General features: G+C 38.8%; 1 protein-coding gene across 1 annotated transcript in view; it reads right to left on the bottom strand.

Moving 5' to 3' along the window:
- LOC124277028 (laccase-like) overlaps nucleotides 1-8418 on the bottom strand; it is a 57060-nt gene extending 48642 nt beyond the window's left edge. The window contains exon 1 of the mRNA XM_046712680.1: nucleotides 8216-8418. Coding sequence (XP_046568636.1) covers nucleotides 8216-8282 — 67 coding nt within the window. The 5' untranslated portion in view covers nucleotides 8283-8418. The remainder of the gene's footprint in view (nucleotides 1-8215) is intronic.
- Between the last annotated feature and the right edge of the window lie 8783 nt (nucleotides 8419-17201).

Raw genomic sequence — 17201 nt, 5'->3', positions numbered from 1 at the left:
TGTTGCGTTATTTGGGTTGCTGAGTATTGGTATCCAGTGTGAGGTCATGGGTATACGTGGGAACGGGACACGTATATAAACACTGGTCCATTATTATTCAGCAAACGTGAGTCAAATCGAGATGTCCTTGAGTTTATATTACAAAGACAACAAGGGTATGTTACACATACAACATAACCCGGTCCTAATATGAAGGGTCAACAAACGTGCTAGGAAGGTACAGCCTTGTCGCCGTCACCACATGATATGTGTGCAGTCATATAGTACAATCTATGGTTATTACAAAAGTGCTATGGAGATAGTATTCAAGAGTGAGTGAGTATGGTTTTACGCCGCTCTTAGCAATATTCCAGCAATATCACGGCAGGGACATCAGAAATGGGCTTCACACATTGTACCCATGTGGGGAATCGAACCCGGGCCTTCAGCGTGACGAGCGGACGCTTTAACCACTAGGCTACCCCACCGCCCATAGTATTCAAGACACTTAGATATAATGTTTTGTTGTAACAGCATTATTGGAAAAGCGGTAAGCAAAGACAAATTACCGTAAAAAATTGTGTTAACGTGTTTCTCGATATATTTTCTGCAAATGCGTGCATACTCTTACGTTTTACCAATGTTTTTGCAACTGTTTGGAAATTATCAAATATTTTGAGTAAGTGAGTGAGTGAGTGAGTATGGTTTGATTCCGGTTTAGCAATATACCAGTAGTATCATGGCGGGGGACACCAGTAATGGGTTTCTCACATTGTATGTGGAGTATCGAACCCGGGTCGTGAGTATGTCTAGCGAACGCTTCAACCACTAGGCTACCCAATTGTTCCTTAGATGGATAGAGCTGTTTTCTAATGTTTCCGTCAAGTCCAGCATTTTAATCATCATAGTCATCCTATAAATCATAGTGGTGTGACGATTCATCGATACACATCAATGCATCGATCCATGGGCCGCCGATATAGTGAATCAATACAGAGTTTTCCTTTGTCGTATATCCCGATACGATACTTCAAATGGACCACGATACATCGATGTGTAACTTTTAATATTGCCAAATCGCGATATCTGTAAAAAAGAAGACTTACTTTTGTTTGATGATTAAAATATATGCTTACTTATTTTTTCTTCATAAGGAAACATTTTCTCGGAAATTCAAGAACTGTGTCAGACATAACGCTCGCATGTTATCAACATTCACCCCTGCACCCCCTCTCTGGATCCATCCTTGCAGGGACTGTAGGTGGCACGGGGACGCTGGCGGCTGGTCGTTAGGAGGGAAGTAACTGTGGGTGCAACTGGTTCTTCAAATCAGCAAAGCTGGTTCCCCGATCCCTTCCAACTTGCGACAAAACTGCGTTGCGATATCAGCCTCCTAACCCAAGTAGGACATGTCAGAAATCAGGGGAGATTACGAGATTGAATGTATAGTTATAAACTTGACGTGGGCTATTTATAACAGAACGGAGCTGTATTGTCTAACACAATCGAGGATTGCGTTAGTTGTGTCTTCAAACAGGACCAGAATTACTTAAAGATCACATGCAACGTAAAACACAACTTTGCAGATTCTGATACCTTTCGGTATGGACTTACCGAAACAAAGCGTCAAAAATGCAAATTCAACTTATAAAGTTGAAAAATAACGCGATGAAAAAAACCGCGCGAAATCGGAGTTCAAACGTTTCACTAATTTTCCCCCGACTTTTCGGGGGAAAACTGGTTTCAACAGCTGGGCTGCGCTCATAGCACGTGCGCAGTGAAATAGGTTCGCGCAGCTTGAAAGCGGGTTACAGCCGTTACACTTGAGTGCACACCCACCCGCTCTGACTGGGTTCGGTATCCCGGCTGCTTCGTTTCTTGGGAAGTAAACCCAAGTACACAATATTGCACTTTTGATTTGCGATTGTACGCTTATAATTTTGTTTATATGTTTTTTCATAACCAGCAATGTATATTATATGTCATGAATAAGTGATAATTGTGTTTTAATTATGTTTGATTTTTTGGTTGCATGTGACCTTACAGAAATGATTATAAACTTTCCACACAATACACCTTATTGCCAGTTTAACGTCAGTGGTACATACTGAAGACGGACATTGCAGCAGGCTTTCCTGTCACACTGAGCGGACATCCTACTGTTTAAACCTCCTTGAAGCAAAATACCCAATCCCTCTTCCAGCTTCTTAAGTGATGCTTCAATGAGGAGCCACACTTTCACATGAAATATAGCAAGTGTTCAATAGAACCCTTCCCATGACAGACGTACATTTTAGCCAAGGGTCAAAACGTGACCCAGAAATGCCAGTTTTAATAAAGAACGGTTTACAGCAGGTGAGAGTGTGATAACTCCCCACACTCTACCTTTGTAGCGTCCTTAGATAAACGTATAAAGTCACCTGGGCAAACCAGTTAATTAGTTTTCTTTTGTGGTGGCCAACAACTTGATATTTTATAATATAATTTTATTCAGTTTCGCATTAAGAAGAGTGTAAACCATCAGGCCCCTTCTGTTAATAGGTTTAATGTGAAGAAGATGCACTTCATTTCCAAACAGTGTTTGAAAGCGAGCTGATGTCAAAATTACTTTAAACATTTTTAAATGAAACGGACACAACACAATTCTTTTTAAAAATGACACAAATAAAATACTGTGCTCACTTAGGGAATTCCTTTCAGTGGGGCATGCTACCGCGCCAATTATCCTAGTAATTTTGAAGCGACATAATGAATTTGATGCTTTGTGAGAGCTTGCCCTGCCTTAGCATGTGTTTGTGACGAACATCACACAATGTTGGTATGTTTATATAATGGGTTGTTGCACTGTGACACATTCACATAGTCAAGAAAGGAAAGGTAACGATTTACTACCGGTTTACAAGACAGAACACGGTAGTTAACGAAGTAGCTTTGTTAACATGACGACAGTGGCAGAGACTCGTTATGATCCGAGTTACAACTGTCCTTCAGCAACCCATGCTTGTCGACTAACATGATGGCTGGTTCAGTCGCGTCGGTAGGATCGCTGATTCAGATCACTAGATTGTCTTGTCCAGAATCGACCGTCGTCATATTGCATGTTGCAGCGAGCAGCGGTAAACCGCCAACAAACAAACTCTCAGAGCATCATGCCATATCTTGTCAATGGCGCTTATCCTCGTTCTGAATTCATATTAAAATCCATACCTCACAATAAATCAAAAGGGGAATACATCCCTCTTATGGGATTGAAACACCATCCTCACCGTTTAGTTTTTCAGCCTTATTCCAGCAATATCACGGCGGTTGACACCAGAAATGGGCTTCACACATTGTACCCATGTGGGGAATCGAACCGGGACCTTCGGCGTGACGAGAGCATTCTTTAACCACCAGGCTATCCCAACGCTCCAAATAAAAAAATGGTCTCTTGTCAGTTTACACAATGGTACACAAAGTATTTAAGTTGCATTGCTATAATTCTATTTCATATATCACATACGTTCTATTTGGGTTTGTGAGCATATGTGCAATAGTCCAGCCATGTTATTGAGAGAGGGGGACGAGAAACGAGCTTTAACGAGTGTATTGGAATCGAACCTTGATCTTTGGCGCGACCAATAAATGCTCTGACAATACAACGTTCCCCACTGACCTACATTCAAGCCATATACTGAATAAAAACGAGGCCTGAAATGCGTTTAAAATATACGGTACCTTTGACGAGTAAGACCACGACTGTTGATTGAATATTCATTAGACGTTAGTTTGCAACACGTGGTCTGTCACACTCCGGCACAGCGATGACTTAACATAACATCACTGCCACAGGCTAATTTGCATATCACGTGACCGGACTTTTCTCTTGTTTGTAATCACACGCGCATATTCATAATAAGAAGAGACTGGACTCACGAAAGCTTTTCGGCGCTCTCTTCATAATGTTTTACATTGTTACATATATATTCTTCCACAACTGCGACAGTAACGTTTATGACAGTACATATATAGATATCAAACTGGCTGCATCGTTTGCTCTCCGTCGGCTTCGATGACAGCACGTGGAGCCGTACAACCCATGTAAACAAAGGATCGCTACGCAAATCGAAATAGTGTTACATGTTTTAGGATATTTTCTCAATGAAACTAAACCATTCTATCAAAATTTTTTAATTAGTTGTGTAGACTCGTCAAAATTAAAAGAGTTGGGAAATATGTAAATTATATTGAATGGACGGTGCAAGATGTGACGAATCGTAACATTTTTCTGGTCTGTGGCAGAGATACTATGCTGGCTTGCCGCATGGAACTCTGGGTAGGAGAGTGGTGGTCTGTTAGAATGTTTTCTTTGGCTAAAGGTTCGAGGTCAACCCAACTGATCTTTTTCGTACCTTATGGCTATAACTGACACCAGCAATGTGACTCTCCTGAAACATCGCTCCCACGACTCACGACAACACGTCATGCAACTGATCTTCTCCATTCATACAACTCGACACATACACACATAATGTAGGATACATATGTACACTAAACGCCCAAAGAAACGTTACCCTCCTTTCTTTATGACGGATGTACCTATCTTCAGCTGACGTTGTGATGCGTGGACGTCCGCTTCTTGGTCTGTCTACGGTGATCCCAGTCTGTCTGAAGCCCTGAATAAATCTTATAACCGTGTTACTGTGGCTTCCGAGGGCGTTGGCAACAGCATTGTATGCCGACCCCATCTGCACCACCCAATGGCTTTTTCTCTCTCTTCAGCTGTTAATCGTGGCATATTTCTCGTACTATTTGTTTATCATATAATGTATTCTAGGATCTCTTCATACCCTATAGAATCATTCTACATGTGAAATGGATGCAAATACTGCTTGAATATTGCTGGGTTTTGGCGATTGATATTGCTATGTGTAAACAGGAAATGGGTGAGTGAGTGAGTTAAGAAGTAACGTCAAATCGGCAGTATTTCAGCCATATATAGTGACGAGAACATATTTGACATTGAAATGGAACATGTGCATATAAACCTGTCATCAAAGGACAGTAAAACAACTAAAATATCACAATTAGAATTAAAACTAGCGTGGTAAGTTAAAACTAATAGCACTATTTGGACAATACAATATAAAAACCGGCTATAGATTGCCAACAACTGAAGGTAGATCACCATACTAGGGACCATGGGGACTTACAGTACCTTTGCTACCTGCATGGACCCTAGTTGGATTTACATCATCCCTTCAGCTGCTGGCGATTGTAAGAAATGTTAGCCAAAATTAAAATAACAAGAATACTATGTTTAAAAGTCCTGGTAAGTATAAATTGACTTTGAAAATTTAGAGACTTACGTACCCTCTCAGGAGGACAATGATTTTACAATACTTCAACCCCCCCTTGAGGGTACAGCACTAACACTCTGAGTTATTAATTTAAACTTCCAATCATAAAATATTTATCTATTTACAAATCAGTTAACAAATCTAATTCTTTTAAAAATGCAATAATTAAATGAGAACTTATATTATTAAAAAGATCCTTCATAGTTCGTGATTTGAAATAGATATCCCTTGTGACAGAAAATGGAAAAATGTTAGTTTGCATGCAAACATGTAAACAAAGATAATTTGTACATGTTCGTAAACATTTTTTCACAATATCAAAGACAAGTTTTACTTGTTTTCACTAATGCAAATCAGCAAAAAATGTTTTAAAGGACTAAAATCATAGGAATGATTATTTTACAATTTTACACACTCTACAACAGTTGTTTCTTGTTTTAATAGTTGAGAAATGGTGACTTTAAATGGTTTATCTTTGTCTCAAAGGAGAACTTTATTTCAACCTTTCCTTTGGACATCTAAATCACTGTTATTGGTTTATTTCGATATTTACGAAAATAGGACAATTTAACTCTTCTGAAAAATATGCATTTAACCTAAATATGAATGCATTTGAGAATTTTGTTTCGTGATTTGCATAAGACTGTGTTGTTAAGCTTTCTTGTAAACTAATACCTTCTAACCTGTCTTTGATAGTTTTTCAGTAATTCATAAAGGTAGAAGGGTAACGTTTCTTTTGGTGTTTAGTGTATGTCATTGCTTAAGGCATGTTTCTAAATGTTGTCTGAATATCACGATACCTCACCGAGTCCAGGGTAAACATGCTCTTCTTCAAAAGTAGGGGATACTCGGAAATATCTTAACTTTTCCAACCTTGTAAGATATATGGTTTTGTTTGTGTTATGATATCTGACAGTTTGATGACGGAAATTAATTGACAATGATAACTGTTAAGGGTGGGGTGGGGGTGGGGGGCAGGAGCAGTTTGAGTGGGTGAGCGAGATTAATTTTACGCCGCACTCAGCAATATTCCAGCTATATGGTCACGGTTTGTAAATAATTGAGTCTGGACCAGGCAATCCAGTGATCAGCAGCATGAGCATCGATCTACGCAATTAGGATACGATGACATATGTCAATCAAGTCAGCGAGCGTGGCCACACGATCCCGTTAGTCGTCTCTTACTACCAGCATGGGTTACCGAAGATCAATTCTAACCCGGATCTTCACGGGTTAACAGAAATGTGTTTCCAGTAGCGGTTGTAGGATGTAATGAATAGAGTACACACCACAACCGGCAGTAAAGTGAGACCGCCAACGATCTGCAAGGATTCAAGGGCTAAAATGGGAAAATACTGCGGGGAAAGATGACGTTTTGGGATGAATAGGACTTAATACGTCCGTGTTTCTTCACATAATCATTAATTCGACGCGGCATACTGTGTATGAGTCTCACAATGGCGATTTGATGGAGCCTGTGCCACTCCTCCTGCAGCACCTGACCAAGTTCAGGCAAGTGCACTTGGCATATGAGGTTGACGCACAAGTCTCCCTATCGTGTCCCAGACGTGATCGATGTGGGAAAGGACAAGACGTTTAGCAGGCCGTGACATTCTATTAATCGTGTGGTGCTATTGGAGGTAAGTTTCGTACCATCCTTCACTAAAGCATTCCCATCGCCAAATTCGCCATGAGGGCTAATCGTTCGTTGATTCCGATGTCGCCAGACACGCTCACGACTATCAAAAAAAAAAGGAATCGGTACTCATCTGAAAACATGACACGAGACAAGGGACGAATAAACAAGTTTCGACGTTCTCTACACCATTGACGCTAGCAGGCAATATGGCGATTTGTTAGGAGCGCCGCCGAGGATGGAGATGTACTACGTGAAAAATATTTGTAATCTTCCTAGCTGCAACTGAATGACACTAGTCTGATGAAAGTTTGCACCAGTTTGAACCGTTTGAGCTGGATTCTATAGAGACCTGGCTAGCAATTCTCGAAACGTTCGTCGCCCTACGAACTCCTGATGTCCATTCTTAGCACATTGGCTACGATCACAGTTAAGAATTCTTAGGGCTACGAACGTTTCGAGAATAAGAGCCCAGTTTCAGATCAGTTGATCTGTATTGTTGACCTCGGGCACCTTGGATGGTGTCGATCGTCAACAGCAACTCAGCCCAGTGCAGAATGTTAAAAAAGGGGTATCTGAAGGAATGCATATATTCATGAACGGCATATTTCTAAGTCTTTATTGACATATGCAGCAGCTAGGGCGCTAGATACATGTCGAGTTCTGTATTACACAACGCGTGTGTATTCATTAAGGACATCGGTTGAGCCTCTCGAGTAAGAATGTTGTACACAATGCCATGTTTACCAAACTGAACAAAACACATTTCGTTTTCAAATTACGAAGCTATTTAGTAACACACCACACACGATTTTCCGATATATTGTTCGACGAACTTGTAACAGGGCATTGACGAGAACATAATTATGTTAAAGTAATCAGCAATGGTATTGCTGAAATACGGGAAATGCTTTCACGAGTACATCATAGTATATAACGTGACAAATGCCAGCATCCCAGGTAAAACAAACGTGCTGTTAAAAACTCGCCGAATAGTACCTATGTTTCTGTAATTGCATCAAATGCCACCATTCCAGAAAAGCTGTTGCTAAACACTCACCCAATAGATCGTGTTGTGAAGCATGACAAATGCCACCATTCCAGAAAAGCTGTTGCTAAACACCCACCCATCAGTTCGTGTTCTAGAGCATGACAAATGCCACCATTCCAGAAAATAAATTGGTAAATAATCACCCAATAGTTCGTGTTTTGAAGCAAGACAGATGTCAGCATTCTAGAAAATACGTTGTGAAACACTCACCGAATAGGTCGTGATCTCCAACAGTGACAGAAATACTAGCAAGTACCACAAACAGTATCCCAATCATGTTGGCACCGGGATGGATGTGACAGATCAACGGAGTTTCAGAGGCACCCGTCCCGTCCCTGCAAGATACAGCTGTGCAGTGTCAACACTTGTCCGCCTGTATACTATCTCCCAGCTCGAGGACGCGGTATGGCTGTATATTGTCAACAATGATCCATGCGTGTATGCTCAGGTAGTCCCACGCGCCTTTCAGGTACATAATTTGGACGTGTGACACAGTTACAATAAGCCTGACCATAACACTACGTGGCACTAACCACACACCTGTAGAAACACAACACAGTTTGTAGCAAGTCAACCACAAATCAACTCAGCAATATTCCAGCTATACGAAAGCGTTCTGTAAGTAAATAAAAGCGACCTGCCCTTTTCATAACCATAACAAATATTTTGTTTTACGTTTTTGCTGACTATTGCCGCACGCACGAATATTCCAACTTTAAGACGTCGGAGTGTAAATGCTTTGATCCTGACCAACAATTCCAGTGACCAACATCATGAGCATCTGTGCAACTACGATGACATGCATCATCCATGTCAGTCTAGTGCAGTGGCTTAAGTCCGATTTTGAGGTTGATCGTTACATACCGGACTAAAGCATGACACTTTGCATAGTGCTGGGGAATATCATGATAAAACATATTTTGGGGGGTGCCCGATTTTTGGGTCCCACTTTCCGAAAAATCCATGATGGCGTCCAAGATGGCCACCAAAAATTATCAAGGATTTCCAATTTTAACAATATATGGTTTTCCCTCGCTGGATTAAAGCAGAAAACCTTGCACTCTGCTAGGGAACATCATGATACAACATATTTTTTGGATGTGCCCCAGTTTTTGGGCCCTTTTTCCGAAAATTCCAAGATGGCATCCAAGATCGCTGCCTTAAATCAAGGATTTCCAATTTGAACACTACGTGACGTTTCCCTGCTGGATTAAAGCAGAAAACCTTGCACCGTCCCAGGGAACATCATGATAAAAAATAGTTTTTGGGTGTGCCCGATCTTTTTGACCCTTTTCCCGAAAATTCAAAGATGGCATCCAAGATGGCAACCTAAAATTGAAGGATTTCCAATTCTAACACTACGTGACTTTTCCCCGCTGGATTAAAGTAGAAAACCTTGCACAGTGCTAGGGAACATCGCCTATTTCCCCAAAAATCCAAGACAGTGCATTTGTAAATCTTCTCAACTTCTATGCACATCGCTCTGTAACTGCAATCGGATCCATCCTGCGCATGTGGAAACCCGTGCGAAAATGCTCATCACTATTTCTTAATGTTCTTTATACAATCAACATAGAAAGATCATGCTTAAAGCTATTCAAGATGTATGTGGTAGTTATTCCCTGATTACATTATCTGTCAGATCTGAAATTATATTAAAAAATGTACATCAATATATATGCGAATCTAAACTATTCCAGTAGTCTTCTCTCTAAACACCTTTTGAATTATAACATTTCCCCTGAACTGTCAATCTTTCTCTGTCTCTGTTTCTAGTAATTGCTTGTGATGTAATTAGTTATTGTAAAAATCTTTGGAGAGGGGTTTGATAAGTTGAAAGAACGTGTCCCCGATCTTTTTCACATTGTGAATATAATATATTTAAACTAAAAACTAAACTTAACTAACTGCAATGGGAACTGTTAAAGGAGACTTCAGAATCTCTGTTATATATATATATTTCCGGTACTGAAAGGCCACAGGCCTGTAGTACAATGCATTTATAAATTTATAAATATTTACACGCACGGATAATATACATGAAGAAGGGAAAATAATCAACTTTAGGTTACATTGTGTTCTGAGATATATTCTGTCCTAAACAACATGCCATAGTAAACAAACATGGACAAGTTTTGAAGTATAGTATGGGTTTTGTTATTCAACAATGCTGAGAATTTATAAAGGTTTGGATGGGCACAATAATATTTCTTAATATACAACTTTCTGATGGAATTATAAGCAGGGCAAATTAAAAGAAAATGATATTCATCTTCTATTTGGTTAAGATCACATAGTTTGCAAGTTCTATTTTCTTTTTTGACATTTTTAAATCTTCCACTTTCGATAGATAAATCATGTGAAGAACATCTCAATCTGCTTAACGCTATCCTATATTTTTTTTACCTTTAGACATGAAAGATTCGGAGTCAAAAGTACATTTAAACATCTTATAATACACACATTTACTGGAAAGTGATATCTTTTCAAACCATTCTTGCAAATAGATATCTTTTAATCTTTGTGTTAGTTCTAAAATAAACTTACCCTCAGAATCAACATACTGATCGTTCCATACAAAACCAAACCCTTTCGAGAATAGAAAATGTCTAACAGCAGAAACCCAATTTGTGTGTCCATTTTTATCGAATAGCATCATCATATTGTAACATTTCTTTGGTAGCCTATAAGAAGGCATCTTCAGTAATTTTAACCAGTATTTTATAACTCTGATATTTGTAAATAAGTGCATCGGGTATTTACCACATTCTCCATACACCATTGTATTCATCGTATTGGATTAAACACCAAGAAATCTTTTACATGCTTTCAATTGAACTCTTTCAATATCACTGTAATAATTCAAACCCCATACTTCGGCTCCATACAATACAATTGGCTTAATTTTGGCACCAAATATTTTAAAGTATGAACTTATATTTATGTCACCAAGTACATTTAATTGTTTAAAGATACCTATCATGACCTTTTGTGCTTGCACACAAGCGTAATTAACATGTGTTGTCCAAGATAAACAATTACTAAAGAACATTCCCAAATATTTGTACGAACTGGTGCATTCTAATTCTTCACCTTTATACAACCATTTCTCGTTTTTTGATAAACGTCCCCCTTTTTTAAAAACTACTACTTTAGTTTTATTTCTATTTACAGCTAAGTTGTACTGGTCACAATAATTCTCAAGTTCTTGTATAAGTCTTTGTAAACCTGCAACAGTGCTTGAGAATAGCACGATATCTGCAAAAAGCAGAAGAAAAATATGTACTAGGTCAGGGTGTAACTGTATTCCATACTCACAATTGTTTTCAATTTGGGTTGCTAATTCATTTATGAAAAATGAGAATAAAAATGGGCTAAGTATACAGCCTTGTCTTACCCCGATTTGTAGTTCAAACGAATCTGAGAATTCATTGTTATTCTTAACACAAGCTTTAACATTTTCATACATATTATGAATCATTTTTTTCATTTTAGGACTTAGACCATGGGTATTAAAAATAGACCATAGCTTTTGTCTATCAACTGAATCAAATGCTTTTTTCGAAATCAACGAAAAGTGTATAGAGTTTACCACCTTTGATGTTGAGGTATCTCTGTATAATACTTTGTAATATGAACGTATTGTCAGTAGTCGTATATCCATGTCTAAAACCTGCCTGAGATTCATTTATTTTATTCAATGTCTCTCCCCAAGTTACTAATCTTTTGTTAATGATAGAAGTGAAAACCTTACTAAAAATACTCAAAAGAGTAATGCCTCTATAGTTATTTTGATTATCGATACTTCCTTGTTTATGGAGCGGGACAATAATGCCGATTGTCCAACAAGTTGGAAAACTAACATTTTCTAATATTATATTGAATAATAATTCTAAATATGGTGCTAAAATATCTGCCGAATTCTTAATTAACTCGGGTATTACGTCATCAATACCCGGTGATTTATTGGGTTTTAAGCATTTAATGCTGTCCAGAATCTCGTCCCTACTAATAGGAGAGTCCAGCATATCCTCTGTTAGCGCAAAATTAGGGTCAGGAGACGTTGATGGATTTGCGTCGTCAACAAAGTTATCAGTATTATTATCCGTTTCTAAGTTGAGAAGATTTCTAAAATGTTGATGCCACTCATTCATACTAGTATTGTTTTTTGCTACGATAGAAGTGTTCAAAGTTTTCAGTTTAAGCCAAAACATTTTTGAGTCCCATATGCTATTTTCTATGTCTAACCGCTTTTCTTTAAAGTAATCAAGTCGCTTTTGTTTACATACTACATTATATTCATTTCTTATCTGACAATATTCTTCAAATGACCTCTTATCTTTCGATTTTCTAAACTTATTTAATAGCTTACAACGTTTAGTTTCTCACATGCACTATCATACCATTTGTTTGATATTTTCTTTGATGTACCAATTTTTCTTTTCATATTTTCCGCAGCTAAACAGAGAGCATTAGTGACATATTTAATGCTGTCATCAATATTTGTGAATGCATTATCAACTGATTTATCAAGTAATGATTGAACATGATCCGAAAACAGATTCTCTCTAAATTGTTCAGCTTTATCGTTTTCCCAGAAGAACTTATAAGCATTATTTGGATGTGTGTCACACCCGTCAGAATATCTAACATGATCTGTCTTTACTGATAGTGTTATTGGTAAATGATCTGACTCGATACGAGATTGTATGCTAAAAGCACCAACAAAGTCAAATAATATCGATGATGAGATAATGTAATCTATTAGGCTTGTACCATTATTGCCTATATACGTAAAATCCCCAGTTTCTAGGTCGCTGCCACATCGCCCGTTCATAATATGGATATTCATGGTAGAACATAGATCTAGTAAGGTTTTACCAAAATTGTTTAGAGTTCTGTCGGCGGAAAAACGTTTTAGATTAAAAAAATCAATTAAAAAGTCCCAATAGGATTCTTTTTGATTTTCTGTGTATTCTAATAAATCATCCTCTACAAAGTCCAGGTTTGTGCCAGTTCGAGCATTAAAATCACCACCACAGAGAATATAAACATCTGGTAGATGAGATACAACATCTAATAATGAATCTTGAAATAAAATTATTCCATATTTACAATGTGGATATAGTTTATCGTACCATGATGAGCCTTCTGGTTGAATGTATACACATGCGTAGATGATATCTCTGTCCAGACCAAATAATGCACGATCAAATAGTATAAAAACAGCGTTTTCTGTTGTTTTAGTCCATTTCAGATATTTACAAAACTGGTCACGTATCAAGACTAATATCCCACCGGAATGTCTTCCACAGGTAGATATTTTATCTGCTGCTTTTACAATCACCTCAAAATCAAGGAAAATATTATGGATATCTATATTCTCACTCCAAGTTTCACTAATTCCAATGACATCAAATGATTTGATATAATCATTAAAATCATTATCATATAATTTGTGTGTTATCCCTCCAATATTCCAAAACACAAAGTTCACAAAGTCCGATGTATTGTTAACAGTTGCAGAGGTCACATCTTTTTGCTCCGGTCGTTTCCGATGCACCGTAAAATGTTTACGATAATCGTGGCCTTGGCCCCACCCCTAGTGGGAGTGTTCCCTTGGAAGGCGACGCGAATCCGACCTGAGACCACGACGGGGACGACCTTGGCTGTTGCTACGCTCTCGCGAGGTGTTCCCAGCATGGTGTGAGGGAGACTGGGTGGGTGCAGGTGTGTCTGTCGTCCTATCCGGGTCGTCCCAGGGTGCTTCCATCAGTTTGTTACCCTTGAAATAGTAGGGTTTTCACTGCGTCGTCGTTGAAGTTCCTTGCGTTGGTAAGTTGTGAGGTCGTTAGCAATCCCCACCCCCTGGTCCTTCAGAACACTCCTCATTTTCACCGATTGCCACTTATCCTCCCGATGACACATGCAGAATCACAGAGATCGATATTTGACAAAATGATGTCACATGACTGATCAAACAGTAACTTTTTCATTTATTGGATTATGAATCATATTTTTTACTACTAAACATAAATCTTGTTTGTTATGTTTCTTGAAAGTATTAGAAACAGACCTTTGAACGGCGAATATATCTCACATATTGCAACAAATGAAGAACTCTTATAGTCGGCGACCATTCTGGGTGGATTTTGATTTTTGGCGGCCGTACTGGATTTTGGGGAAAATAGGCCCAAAACACACTAAAAGCATGTTTTATCTTGATGTTCCCCAGCACTGTGCAATGGTTTCTGCTATAATCCAGCGGGGAAATTCATGTAGTGTTAAACTTGGAAATCCTTGATTTTGGTGGCGATCCTGGACGACATCTTGGGATTTTCGGAAAGTGGGCCCCACAAATCGGGCACCCCCCATAATATGTTTTTTTATGATCTACCCCAGCACTTGGCAAAGTTTCGTGCTTTTGTCTATTTTCACCCTAAGCCACTGTACTGGTCAGGCTGACTGGCTTCTTCCATGCATATACTCTCCACAGATACTTAGCCCTTCATGCATGAGGAATTTGTTTCGGCGGACAATTCCGATTTGCTATTCTCTTGCAATGACTTATCATATTTACTCGAAACGGGTACAAGTTTCTGCTGGTTGACTGAAGGTTCCTCGTAGCCCAGTAACATTACCTGAGCCACCTACACAGGATATGTTTGGGCAGAACCTTTAAACCTCCCGTTAATTTGATGCAAAAGGAATATATTTATTAAACGGTTACCCTTACTTACAAACGACGTTAAACCCAATTTCACCTCACCTCACTTACAAACACGATCTTCCTACTGAAATGATAATTTGCCTCTATTTAATACATCTCTGGAACGTTTACCTTTACTTATAAACAGGATCTTCCTACTGAAATGATAATTTGCCTTTATTTTATACATTTCTTAAACGTTTACCTTTACTTATAAACAGGATCTTCCTACTGAAATGATAATTTGCCTCTATTACATATATTTCTTAAACGTTTACCTTTACTTACAAACAGGATCTTCCACCTGAAATGATACTTTGACTCTATTTTATATATTTCTTAAACGTTATATATATTTTTTTCCACAAAAGCAATTTATGCACCGTCGTGTTACAGGACTTCTGGTTCACCGATCACTTGATTGTCTGGTTTGTTTACCAGCACAAGGCAATGAATACAATAGACTACTAATATAACAAACTTTGGGGTCAAGGACACGTGTTGTATTTCAGTCAAACTGAGTATTACGAAATACAGTTATGCCGAAATGAAAGTAGTGGTGACCTTGAGTTCGTTAACAACCGTAGTTCGCTGTACCTTTTTATGCAATATGTGCGTGATGGGTACTACCAGTAGACCAGCACATGCTTACCCCCGTTGCCAACAGCTGGTGTGTTCCGTGATGTCCAGTTGCCTTCTCATACCATTTTCCAGCAAATTTGCCCGATATAACTCAGTTTCGGCGAGTAATCAAGAAGAATATTCGCTTGCACTGGCATTTTATATTTACGACAGTTTGCTGAAGACCAACTCAGACCCGGGTTCTTCAAAATATGAACCAGATGAGGTGGATTTACTTTAAATGGTTTCTGGTTAAGTTAGGTACATCAGTGGAAGCGACCGTTATCGGATCAACAATATACCTAGAGTGAGTCTTCGTGGCCAAACGCCAGTGTCCGGGAAGGAATTCCGATTCATATGCATAAGGACCCCGATCCTCGAGGCAGGGAACACAACTAGTTCCCGTGGGAACATCTACTTCTTGCTTGCATGTTGTATGACCAAACTTCGAATTGATATTATCAAGGAAAAAGCCAATCACCTCACGGTTTTCCCAGATAGCTTCTAATAAATTTCGCATTCAGTTTTTACCACATTCATGTGTATTTCCCTACGTTTAGTAACAAATGCCCATGGAAAGTCAAATCAAAGCTTTGGTGACACATTTACCCGACCCTATATCCTTTTGTAGATTTCTGTGGAGCCTTGGGATCCAGTACAATGGGAAATGTACTTTGACAATACTGCTGTGTGGTATTGGTTGATTTCATTCTGAGGTAACATAGTATCATACCAGTGGGATCTCATTTAACATGTCATGTATACCACGTTCTTGGATATATGGTTAATTTGGCGATGCTTCTATATAATGGTAATGTTTTTTTATGCCTTTTCAGTGGGAACAACTACACACTTTTTACGGCAACTCTCTAGTATGACAAACGCATATCTGCACGAAGCAATAACTATCGATAAGAAATTTTTTAGCACACAGTATCTTTTCACATGGATACATTAAATCAGGGATACGTTACCACAACAACATAATGCTTTGTCAAGTGTCAACAAAACGTCAAGTAATTACAAAAAGGATTTATGTGATATGTACATTAAACCCAACTATTCCACTCAGGTTTCTTTATATTTGTAGGTCACGTACATGGGTGTGACGTATGGGCTGAAATGATACCTTGCCTCTATATTATATACAGTGTGCCACGTCTCCGACTGAAATGATACCTTGCCTCTATGTTATACAAAGGTGCCACGTGTCCGACTGAAATGATACCTTGCCTCTACACTACTGCCTAAACGTTAATTCCCCTTTAACGCGTTGAGAACGCATGTAACACGCATGTGACACGGGTGTGCAACGCATTTGATTCCCGTGTCACACGGGTGTGCAACGCGTTTGATTCCCGTGTCACACGGGTGTGCAACGCGTTTGATTCCCGTGTCACATTCTTGACATCAGTCTTACCCTGGATACTCAGCCGAGGCCCAATTATGGATACTTGACCACTGTTGCAGTAAGGTGAATATTGCAGTAGGGTGAATATTGCAGTGGGTTGAATATTGCAGTAAGGTGAATATTGCAGTAGGGTGAATATTGCAGTAAGGTGAATATTGCAGTAAGGTGAATATTGCAGTAGGGTGAATATTGCAGTAAGGTGAATATTGCAGTAGGTCGAATATTGCAGTAAGGGGAATATTGCAGTAAGGTGAATATTGCAGTAGGGTGAATATTGCAGTAAGGTGAATATTGCAGTAGGGTGAATATTGCAGTAAGGTGAATATTGGAGTAAGGTGAATATTGGAGTAAGGTGAATATTGCAGCAAGGTGAATATTGGAGCAAGGTGAATATTGCAGTAAGCTGAATATTGCAGTAAGCTGAATATTGCCATCTCTGTAGCAAGGGGGTGTAT

This window comes from Haliotis rubra, unplaced genomic scaffold (assembly GCF_003918875.1).
Source record: "Haliotis rubra isolate DU_JTF1 unplaced genomic scaffold, ASM391887v1 Scf217, whole genome shotgun sequence".
Classification (NCBI taxonomy): domain Eukaryota; kingdom Metazoa; phylum Mollusca; class Gastropoda; order Lepetellida; family Haliotidae; genus Haliotis; species Haliotis rubra.
This window is presented reverse-complemented; position numbering and strand designations above follow the sequence as displayed.